Raw genomic sequence first — 20,430 nt, forward strand, 5'->3', positions numbered from 1 at the left:
ATCAATGCTGACTTTTCTTCTTCTCGTCGGGAAGCTCTAGGCGGACATTGGAAGATAAATTCAGCCCAGGATCCTGTGTCCAGGTCCTCTGTTTGATCAATTTTACAATACATGATGTTAACCTTTACTAGTGCGTGAGTTTTATTCCTTCTCATAAAGATAAACGAATACGCTAGGGGAGTTGAAATTGACTTAAATAAGTAGTTCTGGAGGCCCTAATTAGGTTGAGGAGAATTTCATATCCAACTAGAGGCCCAAAGTCCTGACTTTCACCCAATTGAGATGTTGTGGCATGACCTCAAGAAAGCTATTCACACCAGACATCCCGGGGGCTATTGCCTGAACTGCATCAGTTTCCCAAAGAGGACAATTCATCCTGATCGTTGTGCACGTCTGATCTTTCAAATACAGGAAACAAGGTTGAGTTTATTGTGGAAAAAGAGGCAAAACCAGTTCAGTATTAGTTGTGATTAAAATGAAGATGAGACTACATTTTATGACCGATTTCTGCAGGGTTCACATACTTTTTCCTCCCATTGTACATATATTGCAAAGCAGAACGTGGTCTATCCTGTTTGGTCTGTAGTTTACAAGCTCAGCAAAGAGCTAACAGATTCTCAATAAAGACTCCAGTGGAGTTACTATATTTCTTAGCATACTCTGAAGCACTATAAAACTGAACATATAGACAATAAAGCACGTCAAGTATAACTTATATAAGCTATAAATAATAATATAAGTTATAAATAAAAGCGCAATTGCATTTATAAAAATGCGTTAACTCGATGCAAATTGAAATGGTGACAGTGTGAACACTCATTAGACACTTAAAGGTATATGGTGCATAAGGTGATGCATATTAAGCATCAACAAATATTTTCTACAGCTTAGCAGGAATACAGGATCGGCTCATAGTTGGTACTTCCTGTAGGACAAACTGGAAAAAAATGCATACTTGCAAATGAGACTCATATAATATAAACAATATGGTTATTAAATTTTGCACCCATTCGCTATTGACAGTTTTTTTTCATCAAACCTCTAGCTCCCAAAGAAGTATTTTTTTAACTTTTTTTTTTTTTTGCACGAGAGGCACAAAGAGGTGATGATGCAACCCCACATTAGAAGAGAGCATGTTTGGTGCACTTTATGAGAGCATCTTTCCCACTGAAATCCATGCTACGCAGCAACCAGGAAGCACGTCAAGTATAACTTATATAAGCTATAAATAATTTTCCTGTGACATTCAACATAAGCGCAATTGCATTTATGAAAATGCGTTAACTCGATGCAAATTGAAATGGTGACAGTGTGAACACTCATTAGACACTTAAAGGTATATGGTGCATAAGGTGATGCATATTAAGCATCAACAAACATTTTCTACAGCTTAGCAGGAATACAGGATCGGCTCATAGTTGGTACTTCCTGTAGGTAAAACTAGAAAAAAATGCATACTTACAAATGAGACTCATATAATATAAACAATATTGTTATAAAATTTTGCTCTCATTTGCTACTGACAGTTTTTTTTCATATCAAACCGCTAGCTCCCAAAGAAGTCTTTTTTTTAAACGTTTTTTTTTTTTTTTGCACGAGAGGCACAAAGAGGTGATGATGCAACCCCACATTAGAAGAGAGCATGTTTGGTGCACTTTATGAGAGCATCTTTCCCACTGAAATCCATGCTACGCAGCAACCAGGAAGTCAAATTTTGATGTGTAAAAACATTTGTAAAAACATATATACATATATTTTCATGTAAAACAACCTTTTTGTGTTCTTTATGTTATGTCATCATTTTGCTAAATACATATTGGTAAATTTGCGTCATATCCTTTCAACTAGCACAGCAGACATAAATATGCTTTCTATTCAATTATTGCCCAAATTGTTGAAATGAGAACTGAGTACTAGAAGTGACTATTCGATGATTCGATTCGGAGGGGCCTGATTCAACCTCGTTAACCTTGCATGGTTGAATCGTATAAAAATGTCATGTGCTCAAGATTCTCACTATATACATTTTTACATGGAATGTCTTTGTTTTTGTTATACATCAACCCTCGGATATATCGGATTCAATTGTTCCCACTGGTTTTTGTCCGATATAAGCGAAATCCATTACCGGAAAATGTCCGTTTTACACATATATCGGATCACATCCCACATATAATGAGACTCATATAATATAAACAATATTGTTATAAAATTTTGCACTTATACTGACAGTTTTTTTCATATCAAACCGCTAGCTCCCACAGAAGTCTTTTTTAACGTTTTTTTTTTTTTGCACGAGAGGCACAAAGAGGTGATGATGCAACCCCACATTAGAAGAGAGCATGTTTGGTGCACTTTATGAGAGCATCTTTCCCACTGAAATCCATGCTACGCAGCAACCAGGAAGTCAAATTTTGACGTGCAAAAACATTTGTAAAAACATATATTTTCATGTAAAACAACCTTTTTGTGTTCTTTATGTTATGGCATCATTTTGCTAAATACATATTGGTAAATTTGCGTCAAAGTTCAAGTTATGTTTGAAATCCATAACTGAATGGTTTGACAACAGCTGTTTTAACCATTACTTTCTCGTTCCCAATCAAGTCCAGTTTGGCAGCGACGAGTCAATCTCACTCCCAATCCCGTGAGATTGGCTTGAGGGTGTTGCAATTACTGAATCTTATTGTGGAGCTTAGACCTCAGACCTGACTGAGGCGTAATTATCTTAAATGGATTTGCCGGTTCAAGGTCACACCAGTCACACAGCTGACAAGATTACAACGTGCTGTCTTGTGATAGAGTCCAACTATGCATTGGAATCACTTTCAACCAAACTTGACACCTGCCCTTTGTGTTCCCAATGTGCTGTACGTGGCCTTCAAGGAGAGTTAGGAAATGATAGAAGCATTGTGCTTGGCTAGTTTTACTAGATTCAGTTATGGGCAGGGTGTCAACTGCAAAATTGGATTTAATGGGATGTGAGAGGTGTGTCGCGGGACCAGGTTTCAGTGTGGGTCAGAGCCCGAGTATACAGATAATGTGATTACTCCAGAATAATGTGGACCTTAAGCCCTCGCCCAGCGAGGCCTCTAAATTCCTCTATAAAGAGATACACAGGATTAGCTTTGAGGTGTTGGCCCCCCCTTCACTGAATAAATGGCTGTTTACCTCTGAAGTCAAGGATCATTCATCAGCAATGTCTCCGCAATAATCAAACAGTTGGCTGAAAACATTCAATCATATTTTTAGAGATTTCAATGCAATAGTTTGATTGAAAAATAAATGGAATGAGTTGACTCAAAGGGCAGTGAATGACTGATGACTGATGTATAAGAATCATTTGTCAAACTGGCTAATCAAGTTCTTATTGATGTCCAATTCAAGCCAGCAAACACATGGAGCTTTTTATCTGTCACCCGTCGCTGCTCCTTCTCTCAACTTACAGGATCAATGCAAGGTACAGTAAACCTCGGATATATCGGACTCGGATATATCGGAATTCGCTCACAACGGACAGATAAAAAAGAACCGATTTTTCTGTAATGCATTTCCAATAAAAATTAATTGCATATATCGGATTTTTTATAACGGATTTCGCCTATTTCGGACAAAATCTCCAGTCCCGTTCCAATGCATTTCCATGAAATTTCCCTCGCATATATCGGATGGCCGCATCGTGGCGCTCCGATTCGCCGAATCGTGACAGGCCGCTATACGACGTCATTTGCAGCGTTTGCAGCGTTGCCTGCGCGTCCAGGTACATTGGAAACATAGTCAAGGAAGTGCCTTTTTATAACGGATAAAATCCGATTTACGCATATACCGGATATAAATCCGATATATGCGTAAAACGGACATTTTCCGGTATACGCATATAACGGATTTCGCTTATATCGGACAAAACCAGTGGGAACAATTGAATCCGATATATCCGAGGTTTACTGTAATTTCACGTGGCCATTCCCTCAGATCTCTGAAAAAGTGACACATAAATTATTTACAGTAGGCTGGCCGGACAGGAAAGCCTGTGGAGATCCAGGATAGATAAGTGACCTTCCGTTTAGTTAAGAATCAGAATCAGAATTAGACTCTTGTGGATGTGGATGCCTGGACTACTTGGATTAACTTCCTGAATTCAAAATATTGCAACTTGAGAGGCCATAACACATACACCAAATGGAATAAGCAGGCTATGCATAAAGTTCCCATATGCTAAATGGCTAAGCATTGAATCGATACGTCATAATCACAAGAAGCGTATTTAAAAATTGGCATAATGTGAATGACATGTTGTCATTGTGAAGGGAAAGAATGTGTGTGGGGAAATATTTTCCCAGTGGTATTTCCTTACAAACAGGAAGTCGCCCCTCAATGAAGCATCCACCTGAAATCCAAGTCGGAAAAATAACTTAAAAAGTCATCTCTTACTTGTCAGTTAAAACAGTGGATCTGTGGGTTAGCAGAGCACGTTTGTGTGACTAAGGCTGAAATCGGTTTAATTTGTTCCCAATTAGAATTACGTTGTACCAGTACAGAGTTGAGTTAGTTAATAAAATATCAATTAATTACATGCAAAAATCATTTATTGATTCAATACATCATTGCCCGATTTTGCCCACTAATTCAGAAATGGATGTATCCTGGAATAACTTATGTAATGTAAGCCTCAGCACACATTGCTACAAAATCTTCAAGAAACTGTAACGCCCATCATGCTTTAGGACAATTTAAAAAAATTGAATTTGGAAAATCTACAATGGACTTCATAAGGCCCTGTAATTCCATATTTTGTCAAAGCTGAATGTCTACACTTCAATCACATCCTCAAATCCTTTGTGTATTGTACTGAACTGTATTCAGGGAAAGGATTGTGTGTTACTGTATTGTATTGTATTGTATTGTATTTAAAAGGTGATAATATCACAAAACGGAAGCTCGTTTCCCATTGCTGAAATAAGCTTAGATTGAGCGTCATATCCTTTCAACTAGCACAGCAGACATAAATATGCTTTCTATTCAATTATTGCCCAAATTGTTGAAATGAGAACTGAAATGAGAGGACTAGAAGTGACTTAGACTATTCAATGATTCGATTCGGAGGGGCCTGATTCAACCTCGTTAACCTTGCATGGTCGAATCGTATAAAAATGTCATGTGCTCAAGATTCTCACTATATACATTTTTACATGGAATGTCTTTGTTTTTGTTATACATTAACCCTCGGATATATCGGATTCAATTGTTCCCACTGGTTTTTGTCCGATATAAGCGAAATCCGTTACCGGAAAATGTCAGTTTTACGCATATATCGGATTTATATCCGGTATATGCGTAAATTGGATTTTATCCGTTATAAAAAGGCACTTCCTTGACTATGTTTCCAATGTACCTGGACGCGCAGGCAACGCTGCAAACGCTGCAAATGACGTCGTATAGCGGCCTGTCACGATTCGGCGAATCGGAGCGCCACGATGCGGCCATCCGATATATGCGAGGGAAATTTAATGGAAATGCATTGGAACGGGACTGGAGATTTTGTCCGAAATAGGCGAAATCCGTTATAAAAAATCCGATATATGCAATGAATTTTTATTGGAAATGCATTACAGAAAAATCGGTTCTTTTTTATCTGTCCGTTGTGAGCGAATTTCCGATATATCCGAGTCCGATATATCCGAGGTTTACTGTACATAGCCAATTTGGATACAAAAATTATCATAATTTGTGTTAATAATGATTTGAAAATGACTAACTAACTTGACACTTGAATAAAATCAACCGCTTCAGTTGCACAATCCAAGGAAGCTGAGACAATCTTCTGCATTGGCTTGTAATGGCTGCTAAAATCATACAAAGTGGGGAAGTATTTATGGTAATGGTAATGGTTTTATTTCATTTGAACATGCATCAGATTACAATTGAATGCATCCCATAATCAGTTCCCAGTTCCACATGTCCAAAAGGAGTAGGAAGAAGCATTCATTCATTCATTTTCTACCGCTTTTTCCTCACGAGGGTCGCGGGGGGTGCTGGAGCCTATCCCAGCTGTCTTGGGGCGTAAGGCGGGGTACACCCTAGACTGGTCGCCAGCCAATCACAGGGCACATATAGACAAACAACCATTCACACTCACATTCATACCTATGGACAATTTGGAGTCGCCAATTAACCTAGCATGTTTTTGGAATGTGGGAGGAAACCGGAGTACCCGGAGAAAACCCACGCATGCACGGGGAGAACATGCAAACTCCACACAGAGATGCCCGAGGGTGGAATTGAACCCTGGCTGAATTGAATCCTAGCTGTGAGGTCTGTGCGCTAACCCCTAGACCACCGTGCCGCCTAGGAAAAAGCAAAGCTTATTAAATCCTACCCCTCCATCTGGTACTTTTACAATCAGTAACTGTTACATTTGTTCACTTCCTGCTTTCTATAATACAGTTTAAGGTTTTTTTTTTAGTTTTTTTTTTTTTAATAATGCACCTCGTACCAAAGTAGGAAGGAGAGTTTTTTTTTAAGCTTGCTGCTCCATTAATATGTGTACTTTTGTGATGTGTGATAAATCGACTGTTGTCGGTGACTGTTTTTCGATTCGCTGGCATTGTGTCACCGAATAAATAGACGTACTGCTGTTGCACACCTACCATGTTTATCTGTGTGTTTTCAGCCTTTGAGATGGAAAAAAGTTGCAAATGAGATGTTTATTCATAAGTATCTCCATTTAGGTGGACTCAAAAACAAACAAAAAAAACAACAACAAATCAGATTTGATTAATCGTGTCTAAGACAGTACTGTCACTTTACTTTTTATTTTGCAAAAATCTTGCCTACTGTTCATTTAAATAGAGTTTACAGGATTGGCGCATATGTGTGAATAACAGCACAACCGAGGTTATCAGTTATACAGTAATAGCGTTGTGCTGCAATAACGAAGAGTGATGGCAGCAGGTAAGAAGTGCAAATAACCTCAAGTTGAGATGTTGTCTCGCTGTGAAGATGAAGTAGATGAGCGAGAGAGAGATATGAGCATGAAGTGCTCTGAAGTAGAGCTGAATAATTGGAGCCCCGTAGGCTCAAGCGAGACAACACTGTGTATGTTTTACACATACACTTTGTTTGCTTTTGTGTTTTTTAGGGAAGCGTGCAAACACACACACATTGAAAAAAGAAAACACATACACACGCAGCTGTGAGCATTCTCACGCGTGCATTTTTATCTTGTGTACTTTTTTTTTTACAGGTTTGGTCATTTACTGCACCTGGATGAGTCCTTCAATGTGTTGTGATGGCTGTGATTCCAGTATTGCTAAGATTTATTATTGAACGGGAGATACAGAGTAAGCAAATACTGTCAGATTTATTGGAGTAAATGCATCACAACAGCCTGCAAATCTTTTGTGGTTTCAAGCTCGACATCAACCCCCCACCCCGCCTTCTACACAGGTCTAGGTTGCTGGTTCTATCGGTATAGATTAAATATTTAAGAAGACATTTGCTAAATAAACTACTGTTGTCCTATTTTAATATGAGACCAACCCACACTCTTCACTGCTAATGAATAAAACATGCGACTGGGCATGCCATGGGGAAGGTGGTGAGTGTGCATTTCTCTGAGTGTGTGTGTGTGTGTTTTCATTTGAAGGAGTATTAGGATTACATATAACAGTATTTTTAATAATTTCAAATTAAAAAGCTGTACAAGACTGTTTTAGAATGTGACTGATTACAAAAAAAACATATTTTTAAGGCATCTGGCAATATAGAACCATGCATTTAAACATCACAAAAATGGTGTTCTGTCACACAGAGTAGCACAAATATACAGTATGTAATAATGGAATCATTTTTTATTAAAAAAAAGAATAAACCCACTGCAAGTATAGTAAAAAAAATATGTCTGCATACTGCTATATTCTGTCTTAGGAGGGGATAGTTTAGAAGGCTTGTGTGTGTACCAAAAAAAATTGCACTACAGCACAAATTTTGTTGAAAAAATTGTCCAGTTTTCAATTAAAATGCATTGTAACCTGAAATTTTTTATCCTATATTGAAGAATATTGGACAACAATGTACATTAACAAGAAACGGCTATATTATTATTGTTTCAATTAAATGTTTACCAGCATGTAGAACATCCATCCATCCATTTTCTATACTGCTTATACTCACAAGGGTCACAGGCATGCTACACATTGGACTGGTCGCCAGCCAATCACAGGGCACATATAGACAAACAACCATTCACACTCACATTCATAACTATGGACAATTTGGAGTGGCCAATTAATTTAATTTTTGGAATGTGGGAGGAAACCGGAGTACCCGGAGAAAACCCACGCATGCACGGGGAGAACATGCAAACCCCACACAGGATGCCCGAGGGGGGGGCATGTAGAACATACTGTATGTAATTGTACCTGAATATAAAGTTTGCTGTTCATGAAATAAGACTAGTAAAATTATTTTTAGAACTGAACTGATTATGTGATGCACTCAATTTTGATCTGATGCATGTTCAAATGAAATAAAACCATTTTATTTGCTTTCTGAAGGCCGGGATCCTGTGCATAATACAATCAGCCGACACTTCCCCCGTGCACTCATCACCTGATCATCTGATATCATCGGAGTGACAGCTCTAAAGATGGCATTCAACTTCAACTAACTGCGACAGCGACACAAATACAGTTACTGCTGGTGACTTTGGGACAGACGGACGTTTCCCTCCGGTCCGGCCGTGCCCCCGCGACATGACAGCTATGTCTAAACTTCCAGTTAATTACCTGGCCTTGCAAGCTCATTTCCTCTCAGTTCACTGAGCCGTACCCCGATGGCACTGTCTAAAAAGGACAAAGACCCCTGTCCATTCCGCTGGGTTTGCGTGTCTGCCGAATGACTGGGGTTTGCTGTGGAACATTTGTCACATACCTCAGGGGTTTGTGCTGGAGCCATGCTAGTACACACCAAGCTGTCTCCGCGCTAATTCTCACAGCTACTATGGGGCTGCTCTTTAGAGGAAAATATTGGGAAGCGACCTTTAATTCCTCGTCAGTCAATATGTTAATTATTTGTGCAGAACTTGTTTTCAGTGTTATTCTAGACAGCCATCATATCTTCACATTACGGGAATGTATGGAAGGTGTGTTTCATTTAGATGTCTCTTTATCTGTGGAACCTTCTGAAATCTCCTCAACTACTGGCACCAATTACAGTAACATTTATAGTAGTGAAAGGAAATATGACTTAGAAAAAACTATAAAAACTATATCCCGATATATTTTGGTAGAATATTGAGATATGATATATATATGATATATATCTCAATATTTTTTTTCCATAAACTGAATTTACACAAAAGTCAAATATGTGTGCAAAGTTTTATTAAAATGTAAACAAACTAGCCACTGAAATAAAATAGTAGATTTTCTGTTTTAAAAAAATATATAAAAAAATATATAATATATAATATAAAATATATAATAAAAAGTTAAATATGAATAATCATGCTGCCGTCACGGTAGCCTCTGCAGCAGGTTCAGCGCCGTTAGCGCTTCCATCTCACGTTCCCCATGACGCCGCTTTATACAGCAACCTTTATACCGTCTTTTTTGCTGTTCACTCCCGCTATGTAGCCTCTCCACCTCCATATCTCTTTCATTATCATTCGGAGTAGCAAAGGGATGCTCAAAGCTAACAGCTGCGGAGTGTCAACAATGGCGCAAGCTGCAAGCTACAAACGAAATAAGATGAATATCCACAGCTGCACGCTTGCTTAAGGGGTCGGTATTGCACAAAAACAATAAGGAAGTAATAAATAAAGTACTATTAAACACTAAAAACACTGCAGGAGACACGGAGCAGTCGTAACTAGCTTGCACTCGGGCGGCGCCATCTTGAAACATAAGACCTCCGCATCAAATCCAGTCTATATCGATATAAACGATATGCTTAGTTTTGATATTGTGCTTATAAGAAATGTCAATATTTATTTTTAAAAAAATATTTAAAAATATTTAAAAATATTTAAAAATATTTAAAAATATTTAAAAAATATTTAAAAATATTTATTATTAAAAAAAAGAAATGTCAATATTTAAAAATATATCGATATATCGGCCAGACCTAATATGACTCCTTTTACTGACCCGAATTATTCTGAGTTTATTATGAGTTATATGATTTTTATTATCACAAGAGTCACTCATCACTAAGTCCATGTGCAGAAACTTTCAAGTGAGTCCGCCGAGCTGTAAATGACCGGCAACCATGAGTCTTCGTTGGGTACCGGTGAATCTGTGAGTTAGTGAGTTAATGACACTCAAGTCTTCGCCAAAAGACCCATGTCGCAGCTGAGGTAGTAAGGGTTGTTTATTCAATAGCAACTGATTCATTTTCAGTACACAGCGCGTCTCTTTTAGCAAGTCATTAGACCTTCTCAACCTACACAACACACAAAATAAGAGCGATGTGCACTACATCCTTTTTACTGGTGGTAGCAAAATAAGGCTGTCATAAAAAATATCTTCCACCAACATTGAGGGAGCAAAGTACACGAGTGCTAATATGGTCGCTTATGACTCATAGTTCATAGACAAACCTTTTATAAGTCGTATGATATTCTACACCCGGGTAAGTCACTGTTTAAGCGCCTGCAGCATCACACACTCACTAACACGGTTCTTTCACAAGGTTTTTAAATTAGAATTGTGAGAAATTAATTGTAACGTAGCATCAAAAGTTCATATCGTTAAGAAATTCACAGAGAAGCTCAGACATCCATGCGTTTTCTTCTGCTTATACAAATCGCAGGGGTACTAGTCTCAGTAGGGAAGTCCAGACTTCCTTGTCTCCAGACACCAGGAGGACACCAAGGCCAGGCCAGCTGTGAGACATAATCCATATTCCAGCGTATCCTAGGTCTGATTCTGAGCCTTCTCCCGGCTGAAACACCTCACCAGGGAGGTGTCAGGAAGGCATCCGGACTAGATACCCGAATCACCTCAACTGACTCCTCTCAATGTGAAGGAGCAGTGGCTCTGCTATGAGCTCCTCCCGGATGACCGAGCTCCTCCTCCTCATCTCTTGGGGTGAGTCCAACTCATTTCAGCCGCTAGTATCCGCATCCGCCATCGAGTTTGTTCGGTCACAATATATTTTTATTACTATGTTTCATCTGGTATGTGAACAATTTGAGTGTCTTAGGAGTTATTTAAGAATGAGATATGACTTACACCAAAAATCGACTTATATCACAGTCTAAAAACTGAACTTGTATGAGACCTGAGGACTACCTGTATCAATTATTTTGGTGTCTATTTGACAAAATGCAGTTTTCAATCTATCTACCTAAGTTATTCTATCTTAATATTCATTCATTCATTTTCTACCGCTTTTTCCTCACGAGGGTCGCGGGGGTGCTGGAGCCTATCCCAGCTGTTTTCGGGTGAGAGGCGGGGTAGGGTACACCCTGGACTGGTCGCCAGCCAATCACAGGGCACATATAGACAAACAACCATTCACACTCACATTCATACCTGTGGACAATTTGGAGTCGCCAATTAACCTAGCATGTTTTTGGAATGAGAAAACCCACGCATGCACGGGGAGAACATGCAAACTCCACAGAGAGATGTCAGAGGGTGGAATTGAACCCTGGCTGTGAGATCTGTGCGCTAACCACTAGACCGCCGTGCCGCCCCTTTATCTTAATAATAATAATATTTTTGCTTTTCACAGCAAAAAGCCAATATCTAGCTGCTTGTGTGATCCGGGTGGACTTGATTAAAAATGACAATGATCTGCATCTGAAGTAGTTAACAAAACGCCTAATCATGCACTCCTTGGCTAATAGCTGCCTTAATAGCTTACGAGCAAGGTTGTTGGGGATAATTAATCTCAGGTGTGATTACAAATTCAAACGGCAAGCTAGCTGTTAAAAGTAACATTTAGACAGACATCCACCTTGAGAATCCAAGCTATGTCTTTACTGCACACAAAAGGGAGTACGCAGTGAAATGACCTGAAACTAACTGTGTTAGAGATGAGTTTTAAATGAAGGCTAAGGCAATAAAAATGCAACAATATGCGCCTGAAAAGCGAATCTACACATACATATACTATCGTTGCAAATTGACCGTGCTTCGTGAAAGGCAGCGCTGACAAAACAGTGCACCAGATGAGGCTATCTGGTAATAATACTAATCCATTGGAGTTACAGCAGCCAAATGCTTCACCAAATCCTTTCATGCGAGCAGCTGTGACAAACATTAGATTTTTTTTTTTTATAAAATACTCCACAATTTATCAAGGGGGAAGCTTTCCATCCAACAAGTCGGAACGAATAGGCCAGAGTGGATTCAGGAAAAGAAATGAATAAGTGAGGAAGATGGAAAGATGGGTGGAAAAAAAGGGGGTAGGGGGATAGCCAGTAATCCACTCAAATACATATTCAATCCTCTTTCCTCGGCTCAGCCTGCCAATCAGTACATCCTCCAGCATCCTCCAGAAAGAATGCTTTGTAATCAGACTTTTCTCTCGCAATCCGACAGCTGGTTTTTAAACTGGAAACCAATTAGGATGGGAAGAAGACATGGAGAGAATGACTGATGAACTTATCTCAGGCTTGAGCACTTCCAACACTTTTAAAAAAAACTACTAGAATGACATAAGACTAGATAGTAGTAACTACGATTAGGTATTTGTGCATGTGTATGTTCGCTGTTTTGGTAAAGTTGCATAAATACAGTATGTTAATATTTATAGCCTAGTGACGTCAGAATGAAAATTCCGGCATTATTCTTGGAATTTCCAAGTGCAATGTAAAAATTCTGACTGCATTCTTTCGAGGTGGGTTTGAATTGAAAAAATATCAAACATGATTCAAAGTTCGAAATTGCACAGTGTTGGAGTGGTTAGCGTGCAGGCCACACGCTTATTGTTTTTTTTATTGTTATTGTTATTGTTTGTCTATATCTGCCCTGTGATTGGCTGGCAACCAGTCCAGAGTGTACCCCGCCTCTAGCCCGAAGACAGCTGGGATAGGCTCCAGCGTGCCCGCGACCCTCTTGTAGGTCCCTTGCAAAAAGAGGAATTAATGAGGCTATAGGGCAGAGGTAGGGAACCTATGACTCGGGAGCCAGGTAGGGCTCTTTTGATGACACTATCTGGCTCTCAAGCATTTCTTACCACAATAAAAATGTATTTTTGCTAACATTTTAAAGTAAACATCACAGAAATCACTGTTAAAAATAATATTAAAAATCAAAACTTTCTTATGCATTTTAATCCGTCCATCTATTTTCTACTGCAATACGGCCGACCATATCCATCTTTCCTGATGATATTTTCCAGGTCAAACACCAAAACTCGATTATTACTGGGTAATGCGGTAGTCTACCTCGGTCATTGAGATGTCAAAAAAACATGTAAATGTAACTTTCCTCCTTTAGTCAAATAGTCACCTAGCTAAAGCTGCAGAACCAAGCCTTCTGGTGAAGATGGCCAAAAGAATGAAATATGTGTACGGAGTACGGTTCAAAACTATGCAGCAGCAGAAGTTGCATTAATGGCAGCAAGTATTTGATTTATTATTGGACACTGCGCTGCTCACGAAAGTGTGCTGGCCACACCCCATTGGCGTGGGGTAGTGTGCCTGGTCTACGTAATTAGAGCCCATTATATCTAAAACTGTTGGTCTTACATAAAAATGCACACATTTTATTGCATTCAAAATGTATATGGCTCTCACAGATACACATTTTAAAATATCTGGCCTTCATGGCTCTCTTAGCCAAAAAGGTTCCCGACCCCTGCTATAGGGTGATGCGTGCTGTTGAGTGGAATTGTGTGGCTTAACATTGGGATACATTTTTCCATACATTTACCATAAGTCAGTAATAATTTAGAAATGCGTCCTGAAAGGGATACAGTGAAGGCTGCCATCACATGGAGGAGCATCACAGACTAACGTGATTTAAAGCTACAACCAAATATAAATAGTATTGCAGACACATTGAATAAACAGGGGAAACAGTGTTGAATATATATAATAATAAGCCGGTTAGTTAATTTCCATTTTGTGACATGCAAAAGTCTAACAAATACAAAACGGTGCTGCTTCAGCTGCTCTGATTTCCAAAGTATAACATGTACTTTGATGAAACCCGCCACCACAAATAGATTGCAGTACTGAGTCGTTTACATAATTGCACAACATTTGCTTTGACATTTGTTTTCGGAATATTATATGGATTTCTTTAGTCATTCCTGAATCCCTCCAAAGCCTTCTTAGTAATCTGTTTCATGTGTTGAGATGAGAGTATAGGATTACTTTCCATACAAAGCAAAAGTATCGTGGTTGTAGTGCTTTGAGGGAATTCCATTCTCTTGGCTGCAAAAAAAAAAAAAAAACAACTACTGAATATGTGTGATAAGCTTCACAAAAGGTGCAACAGGAGAGCAGAGGTCAGAGTGCTGTTTTTGCAGGACTTTAAAAGGCTTAAGTCAATACACTGCTTAGTGCCACGGGAACACCAGACTTTCAATCGTCGACATAACGACGCAGCTACAGAGACTCCGGATGGGACACAAAAACAGGCACGCACACACAAGTTAATAAAAATTGAAATAATATAGTGCAAAGAGCTTACAGGATAATCCCAGAAAGTGGAGTGTACTACAACGTCATCGGAATTTAATTCCTTCTTCGTCCAAAAAAAAGGACATGGCAGCAAAGATAGGTCAGGGGATAATACACACAAAGCGAACACTGCAGCAGTCGATAAATGGGTCTCACTAAATTTCACTTTAATATGGTGGATTTTGATTGCCTTTTCGTGTTACAGTGCACATTTAAATGAACATTTACATTAAGAACATTGAGAAAATATTATATATAATATTTTAGTTTCAGCTGCATATCTTGTTCTGCCGCTGTGTCTTTGTCAGGTCAGTAGTGACAGAGTAGTCCCAATAGGGAAATGCACTTGGTAGATAAGCCACCCTAGTGAACCACAAGTACCCAAAATACAATATGACTCTATCACAACTCATGCACTGTAATGACTTAGTCATGCTCGGCGGCTTAATGAAGTCCATATGGACATGGATAAACGCTATTTGCTGCACATGTTTCTCTCTGAGCTGGATTCACAAGCGCGATGCCAGTTGGCACATCACCCGATTTGAGAGCCAGCGAGTTGCCCCCGTGCACTTATATTTTACAATTAAGCACGGCCCTTTTCAACCAAGAGTGATACTTCAAAATGCATTAGGGCGTGCACTACTGTTATGGCCCGAACCGAAACAAAAATGAAAAGTTGTGTGCATCTTTGCAATAATCCGCTTCAATCCAGAGATTGTAAAATGACAGGAGGAGGAATATTAATGACCAGACAAATCATCTCTCGAAAAAAAATTCAAAAATTGATACACAATTTGTGGTTTCAATGTTAATAGGGAAGTTGAAATAACTGATGCCCCTAGAGCAGGGGTCTCAAACTCAATTTACTTGGGGGCCACTGGAGCTAGAGTCTGGGTGAGACTGGGCCACATCAGGTTTTCCCCCAAAAAAACAACGCATTTATTAAAAACAGAAAAATATACAAACTTTTTCAGTGCTTTGGTTCCGATTTTCTACAATAAAAGCGCTGATAAAACATTCCACTGTTCTTAAATATCTTAATTTTTATTTTTCTATACAAAATAAGATGAAAAATAAACAAATCAAGAATAAAGAAAATCAATCAATCAGTAATAAATAAATATAATAATAATAATAAAATAAGCAAATAATAAAAACTTAAAAAACCACATATAGTTGGTGGGTAGACAAATTATTTTTTTCAGATTAAAATGAACAAAGCATTATTAGAGCCCTGTAGACATGACAAAACACGACTATAGTCACATTTATACTTTATTTATTTACAACATATTGCGCAACTGCAGGGTCTTGAGACACATGCTAACTCGCAAACTAGAGATCTAGAGACCTAAACGGTAGCCTCCAAGTTATTTCCTTTCAACTTAAAAAAGCCAACAACTTACCACTTCCACACGGATAAGGAGGATAACTATTAACAGTTATTTAACCTTTAACATGAACATTAATCAAACGTAATAATTTTTTCTGGGTACATGATACCATACAGCATCCATATCAAACTTGCGCGGGCCGCACTAACATTAAACTTTCGTATCAAGGCGGGGGCCTCAGACTAGTGTCCTGCGGGCCACATTTGGCCCGCAGGCCGCGTGTTTGAGACCCCTGCCCTAAAGGAACTTTTTTAGCACATGGCGAAAGAAGACGGGGCCCCAATGCAGTTTGAAAACAATCTCAACATACATCACTACTATCTCTTCCTCTGTGGCCTATTATTGAAACACCAATGACGGAGGGTGGGCACCTGACAAAGCCTAGGAAGTTTCAAACCCACACCCCCCACCCACAACGTGACCATACATCACCACAGTTCCGAGATGTCTGCTGCATACATCATTCATGCCACCTAGTCTTAAAACAGAACAGAATCATTCCGCAGTCACACCGCTGATTCATTAACAACCATAGAGCAGTTTTTCAAAGTATGGAATGGTAAACCTTCCATAAGAGATCATAATACAGTTGGGGGCCTTCCCTCGAACCACCAAAACTGATTGTCTCGAGCACATTGTGTGGCGTTTTCGCTCACTATAGAAAAAAACCTGTCAATCATTTTTCCATCCACATAACTGAAGTTAGCTTAACAGGTTTGAAAACCACCCAGGGGAGCACCGCCTCACATTTTGAAGCCCCGTGCCGTAGATGACGTATGACAAGGGGTGGGGTGGGGTGGGGGGGGGGCGTTGCATCCATTCTGTTTTGGGTGACCCGTTCATCATTTCCATGCAGCAGCTTCATATTGCAATGTCAAGCACATATTTCACCTTGAGACAACCTTTCGCATCTGCCAGCTCAGTGCCACTCAGCACCTTTTTTCCCCCCAGTCACCAGAAATGATTATGAGGCCACTGTGGGGTATTCTAAAAGCTGCCAATATGGGAGGCTATTTTTCATATTCTTTCTCAATCTGAGCTTTGCATATTTTTATGAATTCGTTTTCAAATACATTATTGTTTATTGAAACTGCTCAATGGTGAATGAAAACTATATACGTAGTATATACAATACTGGCTTCATACATATCCTGTATTTTCTAGCCCAGGGGTCAGCAACCTGCGGCTCCAGAGCTGCATGTGGCTCTTCAGCCTCTTTGTTGTGGCTCCATTTGCAATATTTTTTAACACCCGAGTGTGGAAAATGCACGTCTTTGTAATGAGTTGAAAAAAATCCAACTTTGTGTGAGACCATGAATGCATCCTGACTGAGTTCTGACTGGTGATTGGATGAGCAGACAGGATGCGATTCAGTTCATTTGACATTAAAAAAACAGCTGCATGGGAACTTGATGGCGCCAGATTAAACTAAGTAGTTTACAGTAGTTTACACATACATTTATGTAAGTTTATTTCCAATACTCCAATACTAGCAAGAGTACTCCACCTTGTCTTTTCTTATCTGAACTACGTTGATACCCCCAAATTCCCTCCAACATTGTTTTAAACGTATGTTTTGCGGCTCCAGGCTAGTTTTCTTTAGTGGGCAAGGGGGTAAAATGGCTCTTTTCATAGTAAAGGTTGCCGACCCCTGTTCTAGCCAAAACAAGAAATGATGCTGTATATTTTCCTTGAATTCAAAAGACATGCAGCATATAAACCTACCATTCATGCCGTTATAGATGCTCCGATGATGTGGCGACAGCTCTTCCCCAGTTGACCTCCTCTGCGTGTCTCTCACTGGGCTGCCGAACTTCACGTGGTCTGGGCTCATACTGTATTGGTGCCTATGAGTTTCAGGACTTCCCCCTTGGGCCATACAGCTCTTTTCGGTATGTTCACTGGTCCCTAGATGTACATGGCGTGATTCAGGGCTCTCACAACCGGTGCTGCTAACGCTACCCCTGTGGTGCCTCTGGTAGAGGTCACCGCTGCCCCCCTGACCCAGGTAGTGCTGCCTCTGGCCTAAGTGGAGGTCAGAGCTGTAGTGCTTGGGGTGCTGGTCTGGACTGTTTCGTCCCACGTTCCTCCCGTATTTCTCTGGGCTCAGACCCCGAATGACTCGACTGTGGTCAGGCACTGATATGGAGCCACAGCGGGGTCGACAGAGTTGGGGTAAAGTGTACGGGTACTCCAGACTGGTACTCCGGTGGCGCCCGGCAGGGTGCTCGGGGCTTGACGCCTCCCTGTCCGCCATTCCGCCTATGGCACTAATGCTGCTGCACCTCGGTTTATGCACCAGCTCGGGACTTCCTTTTTCCCCAGCACTACCAAGGCTGCTCCCTCCAACTGCTAGGTGCTTATGTTGATGGTGATCTGAACTGTCGGCACTCCCTGCACTTGAGGTACTGCTTCCATCCCCAACATCCCTCATGAGGAGACCTTGCCCAGGCACCAGCAGTAAACTGTTTTGGCTGTCTATGGAGTTTCGTGACCCCACTCCCATACCGACATTCCCGCCGCTTCCTCCACTGCCACTTACTATTCCTTTCTCCTCATCCAGTAGGAGACAGAGTTCCTTAAGCTCCATGTTCTCACGGATAACCTCCTCCTGTCGTAGCTCTAGTTCCTTGAGCTTTTGGAGGTAGAGCGTCACCTCTTTGCGCATAATGCTCGAGCTGTAACGTCCCAGACGCTGCCACTCCCTGGACACACGCTTTCCTTTCTGGCGGTCGTCATCCAGGAAGCAACACAAGTCCCGCAGTTCACGGTTGTCTTCCTGCAGCTTCTGATTGATGTCCTGACAAGTAGAAATAGAAACATGAGGAGAAGGGAGATTCATTGACGTGACCTTTAGGCCCAAGGACCGGCAACATTGTTAATACTGATGAGGACCACAAGACATCGCAAATGTGCTTGTGTTTTGATAGATCGCTACATTGTTTGCCGGTGTTAATTGGATTCCAAAGCACAGCAGTGGTTTTCCAATTTAATTCCATTGCATTGCTCTTTCATATAGCCACTCTGTGCATTCGTACTGAAATGAAAACCCCGGTTCCTCTCTGCTTTCCTCGACAAAGCACTGAGTCACTGTGTGAATTTCATTACATACTACAGTTCATCAGAAGTCTATGCAGCAGTCAAAGCCTAAAGTAGAACTATAGGGTACTGAAATTGCAACCGCAGTGTTATTGCCTTAAACTTAACCTTCTATAGCCTTCCTCTGTGCAACAATTTAACTCCTGCTCTCCCTTTTTCCTACGTCCTTGAGTCATTCCCATTGTAATTAGGCGACTTGGATGGCGAGGGAGGTGGCAAAAGGCGAATGATTCCCATGTGATGCTACCCTAGGATGTGTCTCACGCATTAAAATAATATTTATAGGATTTTTAAAGAAAACCATACCAACTTGAGACAACTTGTGTTGCAGTACAAATATTTTTTTTTTATTTTTACGACTATACTGTACATCGATTGACAGTACATTTAAATAATTGTACAGTTGCAGTTGAATATAATATAATACTTATCATAATAAGCCCATGCAGGCCTACACAATAGCACCGTGAACTTCAGCGATAACCTCCAGTCTGACACCCTGTTTGCAGAGGCTCTCAGGTGTTCTCCATAGCTTCACCGTGATCTCATCCTCACCTTCAGCCCTCTGATCTCGTTCAAGTGCAACTGTAGGCTGCGGTTGACCTCACGGATGAGATTCCCGTGGTCCAGAATCACGCTCATTTTGTCAGCCTCTGAGCGCCTCAGACGCCTCACCAGATCCTCCTTAGTCCACTTGAACAGGTCCTCATCGGACAATCCGGAGATGTCCTCTGCCGGACTGTCGGTCTTAGCTATAGACAGCTGCACCTGAGGCTGGGGCGGAGGAGTAGCTTTCTCCATTGGCACAGCTCCTCCTGTACCGACAAAGGGCGAAAAATACTCAGAGGCGTGTTGGTGCTCTCTGCTCGCATCCGCTCCCCGGCTTCTTTTCGTACTTAGATGTTACCGTCTAAAGATCCGTAGCATAGTTTTTGGCCTTTAGTGTTGCTCCCGACGTTTCTGCTTGCACGATCCATGAGCAACAGCTGACGATGCCGGCTGAGTGAGGAGGGGAGGATGCTCCGTTGTCAATGCAACATCATCACGGCGGCGATGGGCTTGCTGCAGCCTTGCGAACTATCTTCCTTTTTTTTTTGCTTTGGTATCCAAAATGGAGTTCCGGCCTATGTAATAGTGCAAAGCAGTCGGCGAACAAACCTTCAGTGTAAGGCTTGTTCACACAAAGAGGATAGCAGACCAAGAGCCAGTGTTGAACGTAAGTAAAGCATTGAGTGTGGAGCTCTCTCTCTCTTTCTCTCTCCCTCTCTTTTGCTCTCTCCCGCCCGGTCTTTG

The 20,430-nt window shown here is 40.6% G+C and overlaps 1 protein-coding gene across 2 annotated transcripts in view; it reads right to left on the bottom strand.

Annotated features, from left to right (window-relative positions):
• Window positions 1–20,430, bottom strand: part of ccdc85al (coiled-coil domain containing 85A, like) — a 32,527-nt gene extending 12,097 nt beyond the window's left edge. The window contains exons 1-2 of one of the 2 annotated variants that reach the window (XM_058082111.1): window positions 19,693–20,430; window positions 17,764–18,838 (exon numbers count right to left, since the gene is read on the bottom strand). In XM_058082111.1, the coding sequence (XP_057938094.1) occupies window positions 17,764–18,838; window positions 19,693–19,938 (1,321 nt within the window). In that variant the 5' untranslated portion in view covers window positions 19,939–20,430. The remainder of the gene's footprint in view (window positions 1–17,763; window positions 18,839–19,692) is intronic. The other variant, XM_058082104.1, reaches the window with a different exon arrangement.

The sequence above is a fragment of the Doryrhamphus excisus genome, chromosome 1 (genome assembly GCF_030265055.1).
Source record: "Doryrhamphus excisus isolate RoL2022-K1 chromosome 1, RoL_Dexc_1.0, whole genome shotgun sequence".
Taxonomy (NCBI): Eukaryota; Metazoa; Chordata; class Actinopteri; order Syngnathiformes; family Syngnathidae; genus Doryrhamphus; species Doryrhamphus excisus.